The following is a 22,530-nucleotide window of genomic DNA, read 5'->3' as shown; positions in this document are numbered from 1 at the left end:
ATATATATGTGTAGACTAATATATATATATATATATATATATGTGTAGACTTTATATATATATATATGTGTAGACTAATATATATATATATATGTGTGTAGACTTTATATATATATATATGTGTAGACTAATATATATATATATATATATATGTGTAGACTTTATATATATATATATATGTGTAGACTAATATATATATATATATATGTGTAGACTTTATATATATATATATGTGTAGACTAATATATATATATATATGTGTGTAGACTTTATATATATATATATGTGTAGACTAATATATATATATATATATATATATGTGTAGACTTTATATATATATATATGTGTAGACTAATATATATATATATATATATATGTGTAGACTTTATATATATATATATATGTGTAGACTAATATATATATATATATGTGTGTAGACTTTATATATATATATATGTGTAGACTAATATATATATATATATATATATTAGTCTACACATATATATATATATATATATATATGTGTAGACTTTATATATATATATATATATATATATGTGTAGACTAATATATATATATATATATATATATATATATATATATATATATATATATATATATATATATATATATATAAATAAAAAGAATCACATTTTTCACTTTTTAGCAACACTATTATATTGTAAAGTAAAGCAGGACAAACGGCTCAATATTTCCTCTCAGTTTTATTTCTCATGAATGTTTAGTTCACATTCTCTCCATCTGACATTTGAACCGGTGTGCGCATAACTTGGAAAAAAAGATATAAAATTAAATACAAAACTATTCTGCCCTCATGTTCATCCCGTCATCCCTCCAGAAGCAGGAGCAGAGTTTGGGATAAACCTCCACCGCACGGATTATTTGCATTTGATGAAAGTGCTGAGCTCCTCCAGGAACTTGATGTACTCCTGATGCTCCAGCGCCGTGCTCAGCTCCATCAGCTCATCCGCAAACGTGTTATCCACGCCGCGGTCCGCCAGGAAGTCCATCAGATGGTCATACAGGGCCTGGAGAGGCACAGGGGTCAGAGGTCAAGTCGATTGATCGTGTGCCACAGCAAGGCAAATTTAAAATGTAATGTCCATTCCTTTAAACAAAGTCCCTTTATCTGGTCAAAAATATATCTACGAGTAGCAATATCAGGGTTCAAGCACATATGCGTAAAAATATGTATATAAGCATGTAACCACTTCATCATATAAGGAAACGACCATTTACAGCCAATTTACTAAGGAAATATATGGTTTATAAAAGTTAAAGCGCCACCTATGCTCTGATCTCCATAAAAGATTGCATACTTCTTTAAAATCATGTGTCACATGTGCTCACCAAATATTGTGAGGTTTTGTTTAGTATTTATAGGCTTTTGAGTATGTTTTGCCACGCCCCTTTTTCTAAATGACCCAATTATAGCCATCCAAATGCCAAAGGTCAACAGTTTTTGATATATTTTGACCTGGAGAGTCTAGAGAATTGCACTGCAGTTGAGTGAAAAGACTAGGACTAGTTCACAAAAGTAGTTTTTTTAACTTCTTAACCCGCATCGGTTCGTGGGCGGGGGGGTTGACGTGAGTGGGCGCGTGTGTACTTTTATTTACTTTTGTTTCATACAAAATATTCAATCAACTATCACAAACTATGCATCATTTGAAAGCTAAAACACTCAAGATTCATGTTCTGAACTTGTTTTTGCAATAAATACACCAGAGAGGAAAGGGTTAAATGAAACGCTAAAGGACCGGCCATGTAAACATTAGCATAATATTAGCGATACTCATCTTTCATCTCCTGTCGTTCAGATCAGATCGGACGAATCCAATAAACACCCGCATACATCTCTGTGTAAGAGTCCATTCTTCAAAATGCATCCCACTTTTTAATCCAAAACAACGAAAAAATAGGGAAAAAACTAAAAATCCTCCGTTGTTTGCAAGAGAGTTTTGAGTTAGCGTGATCAATCATGTCCATTTTTCAATGAAATATCGATTCTATTCCGTGTCTGGCAAACTCCCCCTGCTAGAATAGTTTCTCCCACGTATTTTAAACCCTCCCTCGTCTCTCTCCTTCAATCAGAGACTCTTCTGTGATGCATCATATAGAGGAAGTGCCTTACAGGCTTGGTGAGCTGTCAATCATTGCGCCCATGGTTTTCGTTGGATAAAGGCACTCGGTGCCCAGCCAATGCCTTTCCAACAAAGGTTTGATTGATGGACTTAGTAACCAATCAAAAGGCATTATCTTGCGCAGTTTGCGTAAGTAGGCTTTGGTGAATACTGTTTGTGCGCTGGCTGCGCGCTCTCTATGGCGCAACTGCAGTGGAGCGCGCAGACTCTTACTGACACTTATTATCAGCTAAATTAGCTTTTTACACTTTGTAATCTCTGTAAATAGTTGCTTTAGTTTTTCAGTAACTGTTTATCCATTATAATTAGTAGTTTATTGCAGTTTATTGCAGATTTATTTGAATGAAAAACTACTCTTTACAATAGCAAATGTTCTGAAATAAATGGCCTTTTTGAAAGGACGCCTAGACTTTTCTTGACATAAAAGCTCACAGAAGCCACATTACTGAGAGAATCATCCTCATATTTGAATCATGACATGATTAGACATTCAGTTTTATATTTAAGTTATTTTCAGGCTCTTAACATTAAATTATAATATTTCTTTCCCTAAGTGAAATAAAAATAAAAAAAACGTGAGTCACTTACATGTATATTTACATGTATATTACTCTGTTCCCATATTACTTTGAGTTATTATGACTCTTGGGTAGCAATATGTCAAGTGTCTAGTTTAAAATAAGACCAGGTTTATGAATATAGACCATAGGGTTTAAGAGCTGTAGACATTTTCATTTGGGTATATCGTTTTCAAAGAATTCTCAAAAATGGGGCGCTTGTTAAGAGGTTAATATAATCGTGAATATTTAATGAGCGATTATTTAATGAATATTTTAATGAGCGATTTTATTGACAGCAGTGGTTCTTGAGGGAAAGTTGTTCAGTATGAGGAGATCTAACGAATGATATGAATATTGTGTGTGTGTGAAACACAGCATGATTATAAAGGCACCTAGTGGTCTATTTCTTTCTAATTTCTCACAGAAAGTCAAACAGGCCTACCGAAATTCGTTCTGATCCGTTAACCTCGTCTAATAGGTGCTCAAACATTGGTCATTGGTCGACGGCAGCCATGTTTTTCAAGATATGCAAATGTCCTCATAGACTATAGTGGCACCTTGGACAAAGACACAACATGCCAATTTTCAAGTCAATTGACCTAACATTTTGGCGGTTATCACAATTTTCATGTTTTTTTTCCCCGTTATAGCGCCACCAAGCGGCCAATCACCACAATTTTGTTCATGTGACCTCAAATTAAGCCCATACATACATGTTCCAAGTTTGGTGAGAATATCTCATTCCACTCACAAGTTAAAGCCAGTTTAGTAAAAGTGTCTCCTCCCACTTTGAACCCGTTGTGACCGTGAATTTAAATTTTAAGTTTTTTTTATTAATTATTGACAATCCGACTCGAGAGAATGTTTCTGCACTGGTGTAGTTCCGATCAGGCCAAAAACCTAGGACTAATAAAAGGAGGTTTTTCCAAAAAAATCCAAAATACCCGAAAATTTCGCCCATCAATTGAATCCGAGGCCTACACTGCAAAAAATGCTTTTCTTACTTAGTATTTTTGTCTTGTTTTCAGTCCAAATATCTAAAAAATCTTACATTAAGAAGCATTTACTAAACAAGCAAAAGTTTTTGAGTTGTTTTGGGGGAAAATAACTCAAAATGAAGGGAGTTTTTGCTTAAAATAAGTAAAATAATCTGCCAATGGGGTAAGCAAAATAATCTTGTTTTCTGTTTGAATTAAGATTATTTTGTTTACCCCATTGGCAGATTATTTTACTTATTTTAAGCAAAAACTCCCTTCATTTTGAGTTATTTTCCCCCAAAACAACTCAAAAACTTTAGCTTGTTTAGTAAATGCTTCTTATTGTAAGATTTTTTAGATATTTGGACTGAAAACAAGACAAAAATACGTAAGAAAAGCTTTTTTTGCAGTGTACCGGTTTAGGAGTCGATTTCCTACTTTTGCCCGCTGTAGCGCCCCCTTCAGGCCGATTGGGCCGATATTTGGTGGCATTGTAGACGGTGTGGGCACTACCAGCCCTCAAAGTTTCAAGTCTCTACGACGTACGGTTTGGTCTGCACGATCACTTTTAGAGGAGAATGATGATCTTTCGACCATTCTAACGGTTACAAAAGAGTTTCGTGCTCGAACCCCTAGTAAAAAAAAAAAAGTATATTTTGCAATGAACTTCAAATATATTGTTTCTATAGATATAATCAACATTTGTAAATGAGTAGTTTTATATTTGCAGTGCGTGTTATTTTCCTGCTCTGAAACCGTCCGTCATGTAGGAAGCGCTATAGAAATGACTAACCCAATAAATGGTAATAAATAATTAATGGTTAATTTGCTTATGCGCGCACACACACACACACACACACACACACACACACACACACACACACACACACACACACACTTTTATTATTTAAAAATTTGTGTGTATAAGGTCAGAATTTAATTGTGAGATATAAAGTCAGAATTGTGTGTATAAAGTACAAAAGAATTGTGTGATAGTCAGATTTGAACTTTGTATAAAGTCAGAATTGTGTGTATAAAGTCAGAATTGTGTGTATAAAGTCAGAATTGTGTGTATAAAGTCAGAATTGTGTGATAGTCAGATTTGAACTTTGTATAAAGTCAGAGTTGTGTGTATAAAGTCAGAATTTTGTGTATAAAGTCAGAATTGTGTGATAGTCAGATTTGAACTTTGTATAAAGTCAGAACTGTGTGTATAAAGTCAGAGTTGTGTGTATAAAGTCAGAATTTTGTGTATAAAGTCAGAATTGTGTGATAGTCAGATTTGAACTGTGTGTATAAAGTCAGAATTGTGTGATAGTCAGATTTGAACTGTGTGTATAAAGTCAGAATTGTGTGATAGTCAGATTTGAACTTTGTATAAAGTCAGAACTGTGTGTATAAAGTCAGAATTGTGTGTATAAAGTCAGAATTGTGTGATAGTCAGATTTGAACTGTGTGTATAAAGTCAGAATTGTGTGATAGTCAGATTTGAACTGTGTGTATAAAGTCAGAATTGTGTGATAGTCAGATTTGAACTGTGTGTATAAAGTCAGAATTGTGTGATAGTCAGATTTGAACTGTGTGTATAAAGTCAGAATTGTGTGTATAAAGTCAGAATTGTGTGATAGTCAGATTTGAACTTTGTATAAAGTCAGAACTGTGTGTATAAAGTCAGAATTGTGTGTATAAAGTCAGAATTGTGTGATAGTCAGATTTGAACTGTGTGTATAAAGTCAGAATTGTGTGATAGTCAGATTTGAACTGTGTGTATAAAGTCAGAATTGTGTGATAGTCAGATTTGAACTGTGTGTATAAAGTCAGAATTGTGTGATAGTCAGATTTGAACTGTGTGTATAAAGTCAGAATTGTGTGTATAAAGTCAGAGTTGTGTGTATAAAGTCAGAACTGTGTGTATAAAGTCAGAATTGTGTGATAGTCAGATTTGAACTGTGTGTATAAAGTCAGAATTGTGTGATAGTCAGATTTGAACTGTGTGTATAAAGTCAGAATTGTGTGATAGTCAGATTTGAACTGTGTGTATAAAGTCAGAATTGTGTGATAGTCAGATTTGAACTGTGTGTATAAAGTCAGAATTGTGTGTATAAAGTCAGAATTGTGTGTATAAAGTCAGAATTGTGTGATAGTCAGATTTGAACTTTGTATAAAGTCAGAACTGTGTGTATAAAGTCAGAATTGTGTGTATAAAGTCAGAATTGTGTGATAGTCAGATTTGAACTGTGTGTATAAAGTCAGAATTGTGTGATAGTCAGATTTGAACTGTGTGTATAAAGTCAGAATTGTGTGTATAAAGTCAGAGTTGTGTGTATAAAGTCAGAACTGTGTGTATAAAGTCAGAATTGTGTGATAGTCAGATTTGAACTGTGTGTATAAAGTCAGAATTGTGTGATAGTCAGATTTGAACTGTGTGTATAAAGTCAGAATTGTGTGATAGTCAGATTTGAACTGTGTGTATAAAGTCAGAATTGTGTGATAGTCAGATTTGAACTGTGTGTATAAAGTCAGAATTTTGTGTATAAAGTCAGAGTTGTGTGTATAAAGTCAGAATTGTGTGATAGTCAGATTTGAACTTTGTATAAAGTCAGAACTGTGTGTATAAAGTCAGAGTTGTGTGTATAAAGTCAGAATTTTGTGTATAAAGTCAGAATTGTGTGATAGTCAGATTTGAACTGTGTGTATAAAGTCAGAATTGTGTGATAGTCAGATTTGAACTGTGTGTATAAAGTCAGAATTGTGTGATAGTCAGATTTGAACTTTGTATAAAGTCAGAACTGTGTGTATAAAGTCAGAATTGTGTGTATAAAGTCAGAATTGTGTGATAGTCAGATTTGAACTGTGTGTATAAAGTCAGAATTGTGTGATAGTCAGATTTGAACTGTGTGTATAAAGTCAGAATTGTGTGATAGTCAGATTTGAACTGTGTGTATAAAGTCAGAATTGTGTGATAGTCAGATTTGAACTGTGTGTATAAAGTCAGAATTGTGTGTATAAAGTCAGAATTGTGTGATAGTCAGATTTGAACTTTGTATAAAGTCAGAACTGTGTGTATAAAGTCAGAATTGTGTGTATAAAGTCAGAATTGTGTGATAGTCAGATTTGAACTGTGTGTATAAAGTCAGAATTGTGTGATAGTCAGATTTGAACTGTGTGTATAAAGTCAGAATTGTGTGTATAAAGTCAGAACTGTGTGTATAAAGTCAGAACTGTGTGTATAAAGTCAGAATTGTGTGATAGTCAGATTTGAACTGTGTGTATAAAGTCAGAATTGTGTGTATAAAGTCAGAACTGTGTGTATAAAGTCAGAATTGTGTGATAGTCAGATTTGAACTGTGTGTATAAAGTCAGAATTGTGTGATAGTCAGATTTGAACTGTGTGTATAAAGTCAGAACTGTGTGTATAAAGTCAGAATTGTGTGTATAAAGTCAGAATTGTGTGTATAAAGTCAGAATTGTGTGTATAAAGTCAGATTTGAACTTTGTATAAAGTCAGAGTTGTGTGTATAAAGTCAGAATTTTGTGTATAAAGTCAGAATTGTGTGATAGTCAGATTTGAACTGTGTGTATAAAGTCAGAATTGTGTGATAGTCAGATTTGAACTGTGTGTATAAAGTCAGAATTGTGTGATAGTCAGATTTGAACTGTGTGTATAAAGTCAGAATTGTGTGATAGTCAGATTTGAACTTTGTATAAAGTCAGAATTGTGTGTATAAAGTCAGAATTGTGTGATATACAGTCAGAATTGTGTGTATAAAGTCAGAATTGTGTGATAGTCAGATTTGAACTGTGTGTATAAAGTCAGAATTGTGTGTATAAAGTACAAAAGAATTGTGTGATAGTCAGATTTGAACTGTGTGTATAAAGTCAGAATTGTGTGTATAAAGTACAAAAGAATTGTGTGATAGTCAGATTTGAACTTTGTATAAAGTCAGAGTTGTGTGTATAAAGTCAGAGTTGTGTGTATAAAGTCAGAATTGTGTGTATAAAGTCAGAATTGTGTGATAGTCAGATTTGAACTTTGTATAAAGTCAGAGTTGTGTGTATAAAGTCAGAATTTTGTGTATAAAGTCAGAATTGTGTGATAGTCAGATTTGAACTTTGTATAAAGTCAGAGTTGTGTGTATAAAGTCAGAATTTTGTGTATAAAGTCAGAATTGCGTGTATAAAGTCAGAATTGTGTGATAGTCAGATTTGAACTTTGTATAAAGTCAGAATTGTGTGTATAAAGTCAGAATTGTGTGATATAAAGTCAGAATTGTGTGATAGTCAGATTTGAACTTTGTATAAAGTCAGAATTGTGTGATAGTCAGATTTGAACTTTGTATAAAGTCAGAATTGTGTGTATAAAGTCAGAATTGTGTGATATAAAGTCAGAATTGTGTGATAGTCAGATTTGAACTTTGTATAAAGTCAGAATTGTGTGATAGTCAGATTTGAACTGTGTGATATACAGTCAGAATTGTGTGTATAAAGTCAGAATTGTGTGTATAAAGTCAGAATTGTGTGTATAAAGTCAGAATTGTGTGTATAAAGTCAGAATTGTGTGATATAAAGTCAGAATTGTGTGATATAAAGTCAGAATTGTGTGTATAAAGTCAGAATTGTGTGATATAAAGTCAGAATTGTGTGATATAAAGTCAGAATTGTGTGTATAAAGTCAGAATTGTGTGATATACAGTCAGAATTGTGTGTATAAAGTCAGAATTGTGTGATAGTCAGATTTGAACTGTGTGTATAAAGTCAGAAAAAATGGAAAAGAAGGGGGAAAAAAAGCCTTTTTGACAATGATTTTTTTTGTTCTGTTGTTTTCGGTTTAGTTATTAACTTTTGTAGCTTTGACTACATTTTGTATGTGTATACTCTCTTTCCACTACGAGAGTTTTGTATTTTGTCAATAAAAAAAGAAAGAAGAAAAAGAAATGACTGACCCAGTCCAGAGAGTCTGTGTTGAGTGTGTAACTGGTTTCCTTCCAGTCCACATCTCCCTCCGGCTGGAAGCTGACCTCGCGGATGCTGAAGATGTCGCTCTCCTCCTCACCCTCGCCATGGCCGCTCTGATCAGAGACAAAGAGCTTTGGATGTGAGACCCAGCGGTTGATGAATGAGAACAGACGGACCTTCAGTCACACTAACAGGAAACACAACCCACCTCATCCTCGGGGTAATGACAGTCAAACACTAGGGAATTCTTCGTGCCCTGTTTGGTCACCTCAACCACGAAGTTGGGCGTCGAGACAATGTCAGGCTGAAAAAACAGGAAAAATTGATTAAAAACATGACAAGGTAAAAACTAGTCGAGCTGCTCAATGATGTAATGTGTCTGGTTCTCAATTCCCCTCAAAATAACCCCAAAACAATCATTACAAATCATCTAAAACAACTAAAAATCAACATTCACCCACTCTCCTCCAATCAGGAGGCCTGTGGTTTCTACAATAGCCATTTTTATAATGAATATACATTTTTGTTGTTATTCCAAGCTGTGAAATATTTTATCGGGTAGAAATTGTGAGTATTTTACAGTGCTCTTGTAAATACAACATGTCTATTTTTACTATAGTAATAATAAGAAGAAGAAGACAAGACATGCCAAAATGGCTGTGAGTGTCAGATCAACTGCAACAATGAGCAATTAAACACATTTTAAGATCATTTTAGTGAGTCCATACATGTGTGTGTCTATTTTGGTGAAAATATCTCATTTTGTTTTGGAGGTATAGACATTTATATGAACAAACACGTAAAAAATGACTGACACCTGACTTTGATTGGATTTTACTGCCCCTTACTATCAATATTTTGACATTTGGGCATTAGTTTATATCTATCGACATGTTTCCGAACTTCTGGCGCTGGTTTCGTCTCGATCAGACTAGTAGTTTCGAAGATATCAGCTAACGCTTTTTAAGCGCTAAATTACAACGCTGCACAAACCATATGCCGAAACCTGGCAAGTCTGGTCTCGTTGGACTCGGCAAGGATTCAGGAGACAAACAAAGTTACTCGCATGAAAATAAGTCAATCACACCCAAAGTTATAAGCATTTGAAGAAGAAGAAATATCCACTAGGGGGCGCTGTTTCAAAACTTCTCAGGCTCCTTCGGGGCATCGTGCTGATGACCCATCGTTTCGTAACAATCCGTTCATGTGTTCATAAAATACAGCATTTTAGCACATAATTCAAAATTGGATATCAGTTGACTCGGCATGGCGTCACGAATCTAACGAGACCACTTTAGGATTTTTGGACAAACGGTTCAGAAGTTATAAGCAAAAATAGCCATTTTTCGTATCTCCGGACCAGTAGGTGGCGCTGCGCCGAAATGCTGCAGGTTGCCTCAGGTCATGCTCGTGATGACATATACCAAGTTTGGTTTGAATATGATAAAGCGTTGCGGAGATATAGCCTTAAGTGTATTTTTGCAACCGCTACGTAAAATTTGTTTGCGCGTTTATCGAAAAACGATTTGACGAATCAACTTGAATTGCAAAGATTTTTTTTGTCAGCACTGCCTGAAGATGATCTGGTTAAATTTTACGTGCAAATCGGACAAACCATCTAGGACGAGTTCGCAAAAGTCGGTTTATCGGAAAAATTCGTTTTCCGAAAAATTTCGCTTTGTGAGCTGAAGACCACATGTCCCAAGATTCTGTTCTCAAACGTGACGTCATCAAACTACGCCTTTGTTATGAACAGGCGACCTCTAGCGGACGGAAAAGTTACATAGTGCACCTTTAAAAATGAATTGGAGTAGAAATATGATTATGTAATTGTAAAGTTAATATTATAACTATTATTATAAAAACAATGTAATTAAAGTGTTTGTATACAAATCAGTTCATTTTGACCTTCAATATTATAGGATACATCTGACTCATAGTGAAGCATTAGTGAAGAGATTTGTGTTCCTTGAGTAAATTTGCCATGTGTTGTACTGATATATATCCAATATTTCAGTCAATACCCGGCCCTATAAATTATGCATATCTGCAAGCAACTAACTCTAACCCTATAGCAAGAGGATTGCACAAGGACACCTTAAAGGAACACGCCACTATTTTTGAAAATAGGCTAATTTTCCGTCTCCACTAGAGTTAAACAGTCGAGTTTTACCGTTTTCGAATCCATTCAGCCGATCTCCGGGTCTAGCACTTTTAGCATAGCTTAGCATAGATCATTGAATCTGATTAGACCGTTAGCATCTCGCTCAAAAATGACCAAAGAGTTTCGGTATTTCTCCTATTTAAAACTTGACTCTTCTGTAGTCACATCGTGTGCTAAGACAAAAAATAAAGAGTTGTGATTTTCTAGGCCGATATGGCAGGAACTAAACTCTCATTCCTGCGTAATAATCAAGAGCTGTGAGCCGTAATGATATTACACAGAGCGCGCTGGGGACTATTTTCAGGTGCTGTGTAATATCCAGTGTTGGGGAAACGCATTACAAGTAACTTGACTTACGTAATAATATTACTTTTTCCAAGTAACTAGTAAAGTAACGCATTACTTTTCAAATTTACAACAAAATATCGGAGTTACTTTTCCACATTAATTTGACTGACAGCTCATGTTGAGAGTTAGTGCAGAGGCGCGCGTGTGTGTGTATGTGTGTGTGAGAACATGAGGGTTATTGTAGTTCTAGACTAAATGTGAGCATTTATTTATCTCACTTGCACAATAAAGATTCTGTCCTCCTCAAAATGAATAAAATCAGTCAAATGCAAAATCAGAGTACTATGCAAACCTCCAAAAATTAAATGTTAAACAAAACAACTATTTTTATGCATAATCTACCTTTATATTTAATTTACCAATGTCTTGCTGCTGACCTTTGATGATAAAAATTACTAGATTTTTTGTTTTTATTGGTAAAACTTTTTTCTCCTGCATCCTATTCTCTCATTATCCAGAGCTGCGCCCTCTACTGTTCATGCGGGAATTTGCATTTTTACCTAATATTTAAATTCTGGTATGAAGAGGTCTTTACCGTTGCACAAAAATTTTACTTTTTTGTTATAAACAAAACAAAAACAAGCCCAGTCCAGGTGAGAAAAAACGCAAAAGTAACGTAACGCATTACTTTTCTTAAAAAGTAACTAAGTAACTCAATTAGTTACTTTTTAAGGGAGAAACGCAATATTGTAATGCATTACTTTTAAAAAGTAACTTTCCCCAACACTGATAATATCATTGCGCCACTGCACTCATAAAAAATCACAACTTTTCATTTTCCGTCTCAGTTTCACCTCGTTCCACAATAACTGGTGTGAATGTGAAGTGTGAGCGGATGATACCTCGTCCTCCTGACTCTTCTGCGTTTGCTCAGGCTCCTCCTCCAGCTGTGGTGGGATGCTGTTGTTCACATTGAACGTGATGGTGACTCTGTCAAACACAAACATAACGTGTAAGAACGATCATAAAAGCTCTGCAGACGACGCTTTATTAATTAATATGCTCATTTTTAAAGAGGATTTCCCTCATATCCTCCATTGTTGCGGCTCCTCTCTTCCCAGTCTGTCAGTAATGCTCTGTCTCTATGAAGCCCCGCCTTCTGAAAAGCACACTGTGCTCTGATTGGTTCGGCTGGAGCGGTGTGTTGTGATTGGTGTTTGGGAAATGCCCCGCCCCTTCCGATAACCGCCAGTTTCAACCATAGATATACATAATAAAGGCTAGATGTCTCGTCCGCGCTGCTGGCCAATGAAGGTCGACGTCCGCACCTGGCGGCCATCTTGTCAGCTCACTCATAACATTGTGTTTTAATGGTGCGTGTACTTTTTAAATAACCATAACTTGCTAAATTTTCTACCGATTTTCAAACTGTTTGATTTGTTATAAACGTCAGAGATGTAGTTATGACACTGCATACTTATGAGAAAATTATTCATAATTTGTTCAAGCACCTATAATTATAGCCACGTTAATGACGTTTGTAAGAAACCAAACCAATTGTAAATCCGTCAAGATTTCAGCGAGATAAGAGTATTTGTGTTCAGATCACTCACCGCCAGAAAGCTTGCCTGTGACAAAATGGCCGCCGGTGATGGCGTTAGAGACGTAAGACATCTCGCCTTTACTATGGTTTCAACGCACTACTAACTAACTCAACCAGGCCCCGCCCCTTTATTCCACGTATTAATTATTTAAATGAGGAATACCGTATGAATCTGCTAGTCTTACTTTTCTCCGGACACCGAGCGGACGAGTTTCGCTTCTGTGCCGCTCAGTTCCAGCTCCCACCCGCCGGACATTTTAGGAAGATTCGTGTTCTTCTGGATCTTCTTTTCTTCTTTGATTTCATCTGTGAGAAACTCTGCAAACGCTTTATCACCTGAAGAATAAACACACACGCATGTTTTACTGACACTCGTAATGAATGAGATCTCATTGGTTGGTTGTTCATCTGTCAATCATTCTCAAGGTCACCTGTTGAGATGCTCTGATGACGCGTATGCAAATATTGCAGGATATGACATTATCTTTAATACCATGGAATATTCTAATTATTGTTGTAACTTTCTATCAGTGTTAATTCGTTTTCATTTTAATTTTAGTTAGTAATTAAGTTAGTTTTATTGCCATTTTTATTAGTTTTTGTTTTTTTAAATATCTCTATAGCGTTTATTATGGAACCTTGTTTTCACCACGGAATTAAAAAAATGAAAAGGTAATTGCAACTTTCTCGCAGTTACGAGTTTACGACTTTTTTGACTATATCTCACAATTCTGACTTCTCGCAATTGCGATAAAAAGTTAGAATTGCAAAAATAAACTCGTAATTGTGAGAGAAAGTCAGAAGTGTGAATATAACCTCGTAATTACGAGCAAAAAAGTCAGAAGTGCAAAAATAAACTCGTAATTGTGAAAGTCAGAAGTGTGAATATAACCTCGTAATTACGAGCAAAAAAGTCAGAAGTGCAAAAATAAACTCGTAATTGTGAAAGTCAGAAGTGTGAATATAAACTTACAATTACGAGTTTATATTCGCAATTCTGACCTTTTTTCTTGCAATTACGAGTTTATATTTGCACTTTTTCCTTTTTTCCTTGCAGTTACAAGTTTATATTCGTAATTGCGAATTTATATTCGCAATCCTTACTTTCTCACAACTGCATGTTATAAAGTCAGAATTGTGAAATATAAAAGCGCAATTACGAGAAAAAAAGTCAGAATTGCGAAATATAAACTCGCAATTATGAGAAAAGTCAAATTCTGAGAAAAAAAAAAACCTTATGTCAGGATTGCGAATAAAAACTCGACAGCGTGAGAAAAACGTCAGAAGTGCGAGATGGTCGGAATTACCTTTTCATTTTTTTTTTTTTTTAAATCTCGCAATTCTGACTTTTTTCCTCGTAATTACAAGTTTATATTCACACTTCTGACTCTCTCACAATTACGAGTTTATTTTTGCAATTCTGACTATCTCGCAATTCTGACCTTTTTTCTCTCACTTACAAGTTTATATTCGCAATTCTGACCTTTTTTCTCGAAATTATGAATTTATATTCAAAATTCAGACTTTTTCTCGCTAATACGAGTTTATATTCACTTTTGACTTTTTTCTTTGCAGTTACAAGTTTATATTCACAATTCTGACCTTTTTTTCCCTCACAATTACGAGTTTATATTCGCAATTCTGACCTTTTTTCTCGCAATTACGAGTTTATATTTGCACTTTTTTACTTTTTTCCTTGCAGTTACAAGTTTATATTCGTAATTGCGAATTTATATTCGCAATCCTTACTTTCTCACAACTGCATGTTATAAAGTCAGAATTGTGAAATATAAAAGCCCAATTACGAGAAAAAAAGTCAGAATTGCGAAATATAAACTCGCAATTACGAGAAAAGTCAAATTCTGAGAAAAAAAAAAAACGTTTATGTCAGGATTGCGAGTTAATATCTGACTTTGCAGTCTGACTTTATAACACACAATTGCGCGAAAAATTAAGAATTGCGAAATATAAACTCGTAACTGTGAGAAAAAGAAGCTTCCATAGTTTATTAATGATTAGAACATTAAACTAAATAAATGAAAATGAGAAATAGCTGAAATAGGTTCTTAACATTTCATTTCAATTGACGTTTATTTTACTTAAAGTAACGAAATAGATAAAACTTAAAAAATTCTATATATGGTTCTGGTTTCTCCTTCCACTGACCAATTAGTAGCTACAGTACTTTTACCCTTTTTAGTTATGGTAGTGTTTAGTTGGTGTGTGTGTGTATTGAGCGCTTACCCTCGGTGTGCAGAAAAAAGGTCAGAATTGCGAATATAAACACGTAATTACGAGGAAAAAGTCAGAATTGCAAATATAAACTCGCAATTGCGAGGATACAAGTCAGAAGTGCAAATAAAAACTCGTCATCGTGAGAAAAACGTCAGAAGTGCGAGATGGTCGGAAATACCTTTTCATTTTTTTTTTTTTTTAATCTCGCAATTCTGACTTTTTTCCTCGTAATTACAAGTTTATATTCACACTTCTGACTCTCTCACAATTACGAGTTTATTTTTGCAATTCTGACTATCTCGCAATTCTGACCTTTTTTCTCACAATTACAAGTTTATATTCGCAATTCTGACCTTTTTTCTCGAAATTATGAATTTATATTCAAAATTCAGACTTTTTCTCGCTAATACGAGTTTATATTCACTTTTGACTTTTTTCTTTGCAGTTACAAGTTTATATTCACAATTCTGACCTTTTTTCCCTCACAATTACGAGTTTATATTCGCAATTACGAGTTTATATTTGCCCTTTTTTACTTTTTTCCTTGCAGTTACAAGTTTATATTCGTAATTGCGAATTTATATTCGCAATCCTTACTTTCTCACAACTGCATGTTATAAAGTCAGAATTGTGAAATATAAAAGCGCAATTACGAGAAAAAAAGTCAGAATTGCGAAATATAAACTTGCAATTACGAGAAAAGTCAAATTCTGAGAAAAAAAAAAACTTTTATGTCAGGATTGCGAGTTAATATCTGACTTTGCAGTCTGACTTTATAACACACAATTGCGCGAAAAATTAAGAATTGCGAAATATAAACTCGTAACTGTGAGAAAAAGAAGCTTCCATAGTTTATTAATGATTAGAACATTAAACTAAATAAATTATAATGAGAAATAGCTGAAATAGGTTCTTAACATTTCATTTCAATTGACGTTTATTTTACTTAAAGTAACGAAATAGATAAAAACTTTAAAAATTCTATATATGGTTCTGGTTTCTCCTTCCACTGACCAATTAGTAGCTACAGTACTTTTACCCTTTTTAGTTCTGGTAGTGTTTAGTTGGTGTGTGTGTGTATTGAGCGCTTACCCTCGGTGTGCAGAAAAAAGGTCAGAATTGCGAATATAAACACGTAATTACGAGGAAAAAGTCAGAATTGCAAATATAAACTCGCAATTGCGAGGATACAAGTCAGAAGTGCAAATAAAAACTCGTCAGCGTGAGAAAAACGTCAGAAGTGCGAGATGGTCGGAATTACCTTTTCATTTTTTTTTTTTAGTTTAAATCTCGCAATTCTGACTTTTTTCCTCGTAATTACAAGTTTATATTCACACTTCTGACCTTTTTTCTCGAAATTATGAATTTATATTCAAAATTCAGACTTTTTCTCGCTAATACGAGTTTATATTCACTTTTGACTTTTTTCTTTGCAGTTACAAGTTTATATTCACAATTCTGACCTTTTTTCCCCTCGCAATTACGAGTTTATATTTGCACTTTTTTCCTTTTTTCCTTGCAGTTACAAGTTTATATTCGTAATTGCAAATTTATATTCGCAATCATTACTTTCTCACAACTGCATGTTATTAAGTCAGAATTGTGAAATATAAAAGCCCAATTACGAGAAAAAAGTCAGAATTGCGAAATATAAACTCGCAATTACGAGAAAAGTCAAATTCTGAGAAAAAAAAAAAAAAACTTTTATGTCAGGATTGCGAGTTAATATCTGACTTTGCAGTCTGACTTTATAACACACAATTGCGCGAAAAATTAAGAATTGCGAAATATAAACTCGTAACTGCGAGAAAAAGAAGCTTCCATAGTTTATTAATGATTAGAACATTAAACTAAATAAATGAAAATGAGAAATAGCTGAAATAGGTTCTTAACATTTCATTTCAATTGACGTTTATTTTACTTAAAGTAACGAAATAGATAAAAACTCTATATATGGTTCTGGTTTCTCCTTCCACTGACCAATTAGTAGCTACAGTACTTTTACCCTTTTTAGTTCTGGTAGTGTTTAGTTGGTGTGTGTGTGTGTGTATTGAGCGCTTACCCTCGGTGTGCAGACTCCCGCAGCCGCAGGACACCGTGGGCAGAGCCCGGGTCGCGGTGAGCAGCCTCGGCCTGGAGCCGGACGCCGCGCCGCTGGTGCTCAGGCTCCAGATGGATCTGGTGAAGGTTCTGCTGGGGCGGAGCGCGGGTCTGATGGCCGGAGCGGCTGGCGCGGAGCTCCTGCTGGACAGACGGGCTGCGAGCTGGACGGCGCGACTCACGGACTTCAGCATGGCTTCGGTTCGGTTCTGAGGGGCTCGCGCTGACCGCTGATCACACTGACACACGCACACACGTGGGGAAGGACACTGTGACCTCAGCACTCTACACCGGAAGCGTTACACGCGGATATGAGTTAAAAGTCCCCCACGCTGCTGTCAACAACACAAGCACGTGGTTCCAGTAGCTACAAAGCGAAATATTAAATATTATAAACTTCATCAGTCATGCAGCTGTGTGGAGTGTGCAGCGAACATGTTCCTAAATACAGATGTCCAGCCTGCAGAATCAGATAGTAAGTCATTTATTCATGTTCGACTTTTGCTTTTGGATATTTGCTCAATAACACATTTCCCTTTCTTCTAGTTGTTCGGTGAGCTGCTTTAAAAGACACAAAGATGATGGTAAGTCCAATATTATGTTTATTTATAAACATTTATTTTCTCTGGGACTCGAACCCATGACTTGCGGCATGGAAAACGGATAAATGGACGTCAAGCTACAAACCATGTCTTGTTTTGAATTTATTTAATCAATATAAATAATTCAAGCACATAAATCTTCATATGGAGGATTAATTAAGATTGAATTATGCGTTAATATGTATTTTTCGTAGCACTGACACAACCAGGTTTTACGTTTAAGTGCCAAATAACAATGACTTCAACGCAATATGTGGTTTTAAAATATGAATTTTATTCACAGACATTATTAATGAATACAGATTACATTAACTGGGATAATATTGTATTATTTTCTAACCACTGAATTAACGGGATCTTAGCCTACTTCTCTCTTTTGGTCAGTAAACAATTAAACTTCTCGGTTAACATCATGTTGTCTTCAATCTCTCTGAAATCACACTATTTACACGGGTATATTTATGAATTATAACTTATTATTCAATAAAGATCGATAAACTAATGTTAGTCAGTTGGTAAAAACGAAATGACCGTTATTTTTTTAAATTACGCGAGTGCGCGTCTTTCTGTGGAAGACGGAAGAAAGCGCGGGCTGGAGAAGCGCGCGCAGTAACGAAATATACAAATAAACCTAAAAGTATTTATTATAAAAAAAAATCTAAAAATAACCTGCAAGGAACGTTCTGTGTTTACTGGGTTATTGGTCTGTTTTGCTGAGCCATCTATGGAACAAAAACAAAACAAGCCCTGAAAATTTATAAAAAATTATACATACTTGATATGTAATCTTATTAGATTATTAGTAAATTGCATTTGATAGATTATATTTCAATAAAACATTTGATATGGGTTTGTTAAAGGTGTTTTTATGCATGTTTGGGCTGAGTTTTTGTTGTATTTACACTGTTCTGGCCAGCAGGGGTCATACATATCGTCGCCTTTTTATATCGCGATATAAGATGTTATCGTCACACCCCTAGCATGCAAGGAATGTGCTACCTCATGCTAGCAATATGTTAAATCGTGTTAAAACATGTTAGCAATGTGTTAAATCCTGTCAGAAACATGTTAGCAAACTGTTAAATCATGCTAGCAATGTATTAAATTCTGTTAGAAACATGTTATCAATATGCTAATACTGTTAGCAACATGCTAATTCATGCTAGTGCAACTGGTCCTACTTGACCAACTCTGAGCGAGATTTGAACCGGCGTCTCCGATGTGGGAGACGGGCGCACTAACAATGTGTTAAATCGTGCTGTTAGCATTAGCATGTTGTTAATATGTTAAATCATGGTAGCAGTGTGTTAACTTCTTAACCCGCACCGGTTCGTGGGCGGGGGGGTTGACGTGAGTGGGCGCGTGTGTACTTTTATCTACTTTTGTTTTATACAAAATATTCAATCAACTATCACAAACTATGCATCATTTGAAAGCTAAAACACTCAAGATTCATGTTCTGAACTTGTTTTTGCAATAAATACACCAGAGAGGAAAGGGTTAAATGAAACGCTAAAGGACCGTCCATGTAAACATTAGCATAATATTAGCGATACTCATCTTTCATCTCCTGTCGTTCAGATCAGATCGGACGAATCCAATAAACACCCGCATACATCTCTGTGTAAGAGTCCACTCTTCAAAATGCATCCCACTTTTTAATCCAAAACAACGAAAAAATAGGGAAAAAACTAAAAATCCTCCGTTGTTTGCAAGAGAGTTTTGAGTTAGCGTGATCAATCATGTCCATTTTCAATGAAATATCGATTCTATTCCGTTTCTGGCAAACTCCCCCTGCTAGAATAGTTTCTCCCACGTATTTTAAACCCTCCCTCGTCTCTCTCCTCCAATCAGAGACTCTCCTGTGATGCATCATATAGAGGAAGTGCCTTACAGGCTTGGTGAGCTGTCAATCATTGCGCCCATGGTTTTCGTTGGATAAAGGCACTCGGTGCCCAGCCAATGCCTTTTCAACAAAGGTTTGATTGATGGACTTAGTAACCAATCAAAAGGCATTATCTTGCGCAGTTTGCGTAAGTAGGCTTTGGTGAATACTGTTTGTGCGCTGGCTGCGCGCTCTCTATGGCGCAACTGCAGTGGAGCGCGCAGACTCTTACTGACAGTTCTCATCAGCTAAATGAGTTTTTTACACTTTGTAATCTCTGTAAATAGTTGCTTTAGTTTTTCAGTAACTGTTTATCCATTATAATTAGTAGTATATTGCAGTTTATTGCAGATTTATTTGAATGAAAAACTACTCTTTACAATAGCAAATGTTCTGAAATAAATGGCCTTTTTGAAAGGACGCCTAGACTTTTCTTGACATAAAAGCTCACAGAAGCCACATTACTGAGAGAATCATCCTCATATTTGAATCATGACATGATTAGACATTCAGTTTTATATTTAAGTTATTTTCAGGCTCTTAACATTAAATTATAATATTTTTTTCCCTAATTGAAAACAAAAAACAAAAAACGTGAGTCACTTACATGTATATTACTCTGTTCCCATATTACTTTGAGTTATTATGACTCTTGGGTAGCAATATTTCAAGTGTCTAGTTTAAAATAAGACCAGGTTTATGAATATAGACCATAGGGTTTAAGAGCTGCAGACATTTTCATTTGGGTATATCGTTTTCAAAAAATTCCACAAAAATGGGGCGCTTGTTAAGAGGTTAAAGCATTAAGATTAAAAACAAGCCTTTATTTCTCCTCGCTCTCATAGATTCATGTCAGCCGATTAAAGAATCAGATCCGGCCTCCAGCAGCCCAGCACCAGTGAGCAGCGGTGAGTGAACACACACACACACACACACACACACACACACACACACACACACACACACACACACACACACACACACACACACACACACACACACACACACACACACACACACACGTTATAGATCGGATATCAATACCAACAGCCGTTATGTTTGATTGCAGCCGATCAGCCGTGGATGGTTGAGGATCTCCTTGATGAAGACAGTCACACTGACAAAGTGCCACTACAGAAACTTCAGCAGCTCGGTATGAAGGAAAGCAGTGTGTGTGTGTGTGTGTGTGTGAGCAGGTTCACTGATGTCTCTCTCTCAGGTGACTCAGAGGAGCTGAAGGATCTGTTGGTGAATCCTCATCTCCGCCGGCTGATGATGTCACTGGACTCAGCTGGAGATAAAGCCAGAGCCGTGAGAGACGCCATGAAGGAGCCGCTGTTCCTGGAGTTAGCCAATCAGTGCCTGAAGATCATCGAGCCGTCACAAACAGAGAACAATCAAGAACAATACTGAGTTTATTCAACCGTCACACATGGACTCAACCACACAACTCAGTCCAGAACTGACTGTGATACTGTGCACAAATGTTAAATATAATAAATGTCTTTTGAATAATAATGACAGCATTCACAAAACTTTGCTCATTAAAGCTGCTCTGTGTAACTTTTGTATTTTATTCTTAGCTGAAAACACTTAGTTCTTTCAAAAATATATGTGCTCATTAATGTATATTTACTTCGTTCAAGTAATAAAGTATTCTCGTAAGTTTATAATATGCCATTGTAAACACATACGGGTGAGGGTTCGAATGCGGGTCGCCATGTTGCTCCTCCATCTTGAAAGTACATTAGCCAAAGAGGGACATACCCGTAAATTCAAGCTTCGCCTTTGGCGTTTTAACACTCGATGGCACCGTGTCGAATGTGGACGAGGTCGAACTGGAAGCCATGTTAATCTTGGACTAAATCGGCCACCGTAGGAGTTAAAACGAAATCGGATTTGAGAGGAACAGAAACTAATATTCACTGGATATACCTTTTAACCACTAGATGGGGGAAAATATCACACAGTGTAGCTTTAATGGTTTAAACACAAGTTTATTTACTTGAGGAAGTCTAAATCAAAATAGTTCTCAACCTGAAGTGATTATCTCTTCATCTCCTGTTAGCGGGTGGGATATATTAGGCAGCAAGTGAACATTTAGTCCTCAGAGTTGATGTGTTAGAGGAGAAATGGGCAAGCGTGAGGATTTGAGCGAGTTTGACAAGGCTAGACGAAAATTAACCATGGTTTTATTGTAGTAAAAATGTAGTAACCATGTTTTTTTGGCTAATTGAATACCATTTATATAACAACAGTTTACCACAAATAGCATGGTTAAACTGTGGTTAGAGAAGCAAAACCATGGTTAATTTGCGGTTACCATGGTTTTACTGTTTTATTTGTAGTTTATTTTCGTAAGAGTCACGGGAATGCAATCGTTGAGACGCTTCTGGAGGAGTTAAACCAAATCATTGGTTTATCACTCGGGCCTTTCAGAACCACACATTTGAGATGCTGCGATGTGATTGGTCCGCTGATTAGTCCAGTTATCCAATCACATCCTCTGTTGACGCACTTGAGTTTCTGGTTGTGGATCGAGGGATTTATTCAGTAATTGTGTTTCTAACTTAGTCTTCTTATCGGAAACAATTGTATCCGCCTCAATTGATCGCATTGTTTATGTTTCGATCCAGTGTTTTTTATGCAATATCCCAAAATGTGCATAAAATATGAGGATGGAAACCGCTACTAATGCATTAAATTGTTACAAAAAAATATTTTTCTATTCATCAAATAATTCTGAAAAGACGACATGTCAAGGTTTCCACACAAATATTATGATAATAATCATAAACGTTGCATCATATTAGAATGTTTTCTGAAGGGTCATGTGACACTGAAGACTGGAGTAATGATGATGATAAATTCAGCTTTGCTCACAGGGATAAATTACAGTTAACTATACACCAGTCAGGCATAACATTATGACCGGTGAAGTGATTATCTCTTCATCTCCTGTTAGTGGGTGGGATATATTAGGCAGCAAGTGAAC

The 22,530-nt window shown here is 35.5% G+C and overlaps 2 protein-coding genes across 2 annotated transcripts; one reads left to right on the top strand and one right to left on the bottom strand.

Annotated features, from left to right (window-relative positions):
• Positions 1 to 706: 706 nt before the first annotated feature.
• c1qbp (complement component 1, q subcomponent binding protein) lies at positions 707 to 17,354 on the bottom strand. The gene is made up of 6 exons (XM_079815417.1): positions 17,011 to 17,354; positions 12,899 to 13,049; positions 12,013 to 12,100; positions 8,867 to 8,962; positions 8,646 to 8,771; positions 707 to 1,049 (listed from the first exon to the last, which is right to left on the bottom strand). The coding sequence occupies exons 1-6, from the start codon at positions 17,240 to 17,242 to the stop codon at positions 900 to 902; spliced, it is 843 nt and encodes a 280-aa protein (XP_079671543.1). The 5' UTR covers positions 17,243 to 17,354; the 3' UTR covers positions 707 to 899.
• A 10-nt stretch (positions 17,355 to 17,364) lies between these two features.
• Positions 17,365 to 22,246, top strand: znhit3 (zinc finger, HIT-type containing 3). Its single transcript, XM_079815418.1, has 5 exons — positions 17,365 to 17,523; positions 17,595 to 17,632; positions 20,381 to 20,443; positions 20,605 to 20,688; positions 20,755 to 22,246. Exons 1-5 carry the CDS (start codon positions 17,456 to 17,458, stop codon positions 20,946 to 20,948), a joined length of 447 nt encoding a protein of 148 aa, XP_079671544.1. The 5' UTR covers positions 17,365 to 17,455; the 3' UTR covers positions 20,949 to 22,246.
• The last annotated feature ends 284 nt before the right edge of the window (positions 22,247 to 22,530 follow it).

The sequence above is a fragment of the Gobio gobio genome (assembly GCF_949357685.1).
Source record: "Gobio gobio genome assembly, chromosome: 4".
NCBI lineage: Eukaryota > Metazoa > Chordata > Actinopteri > Cypriniformes > Gobionidae > Gobio > Gobio gobio.
This window is presented reverse-complemented; position numbering and strand designations above follow the sequence as displayed.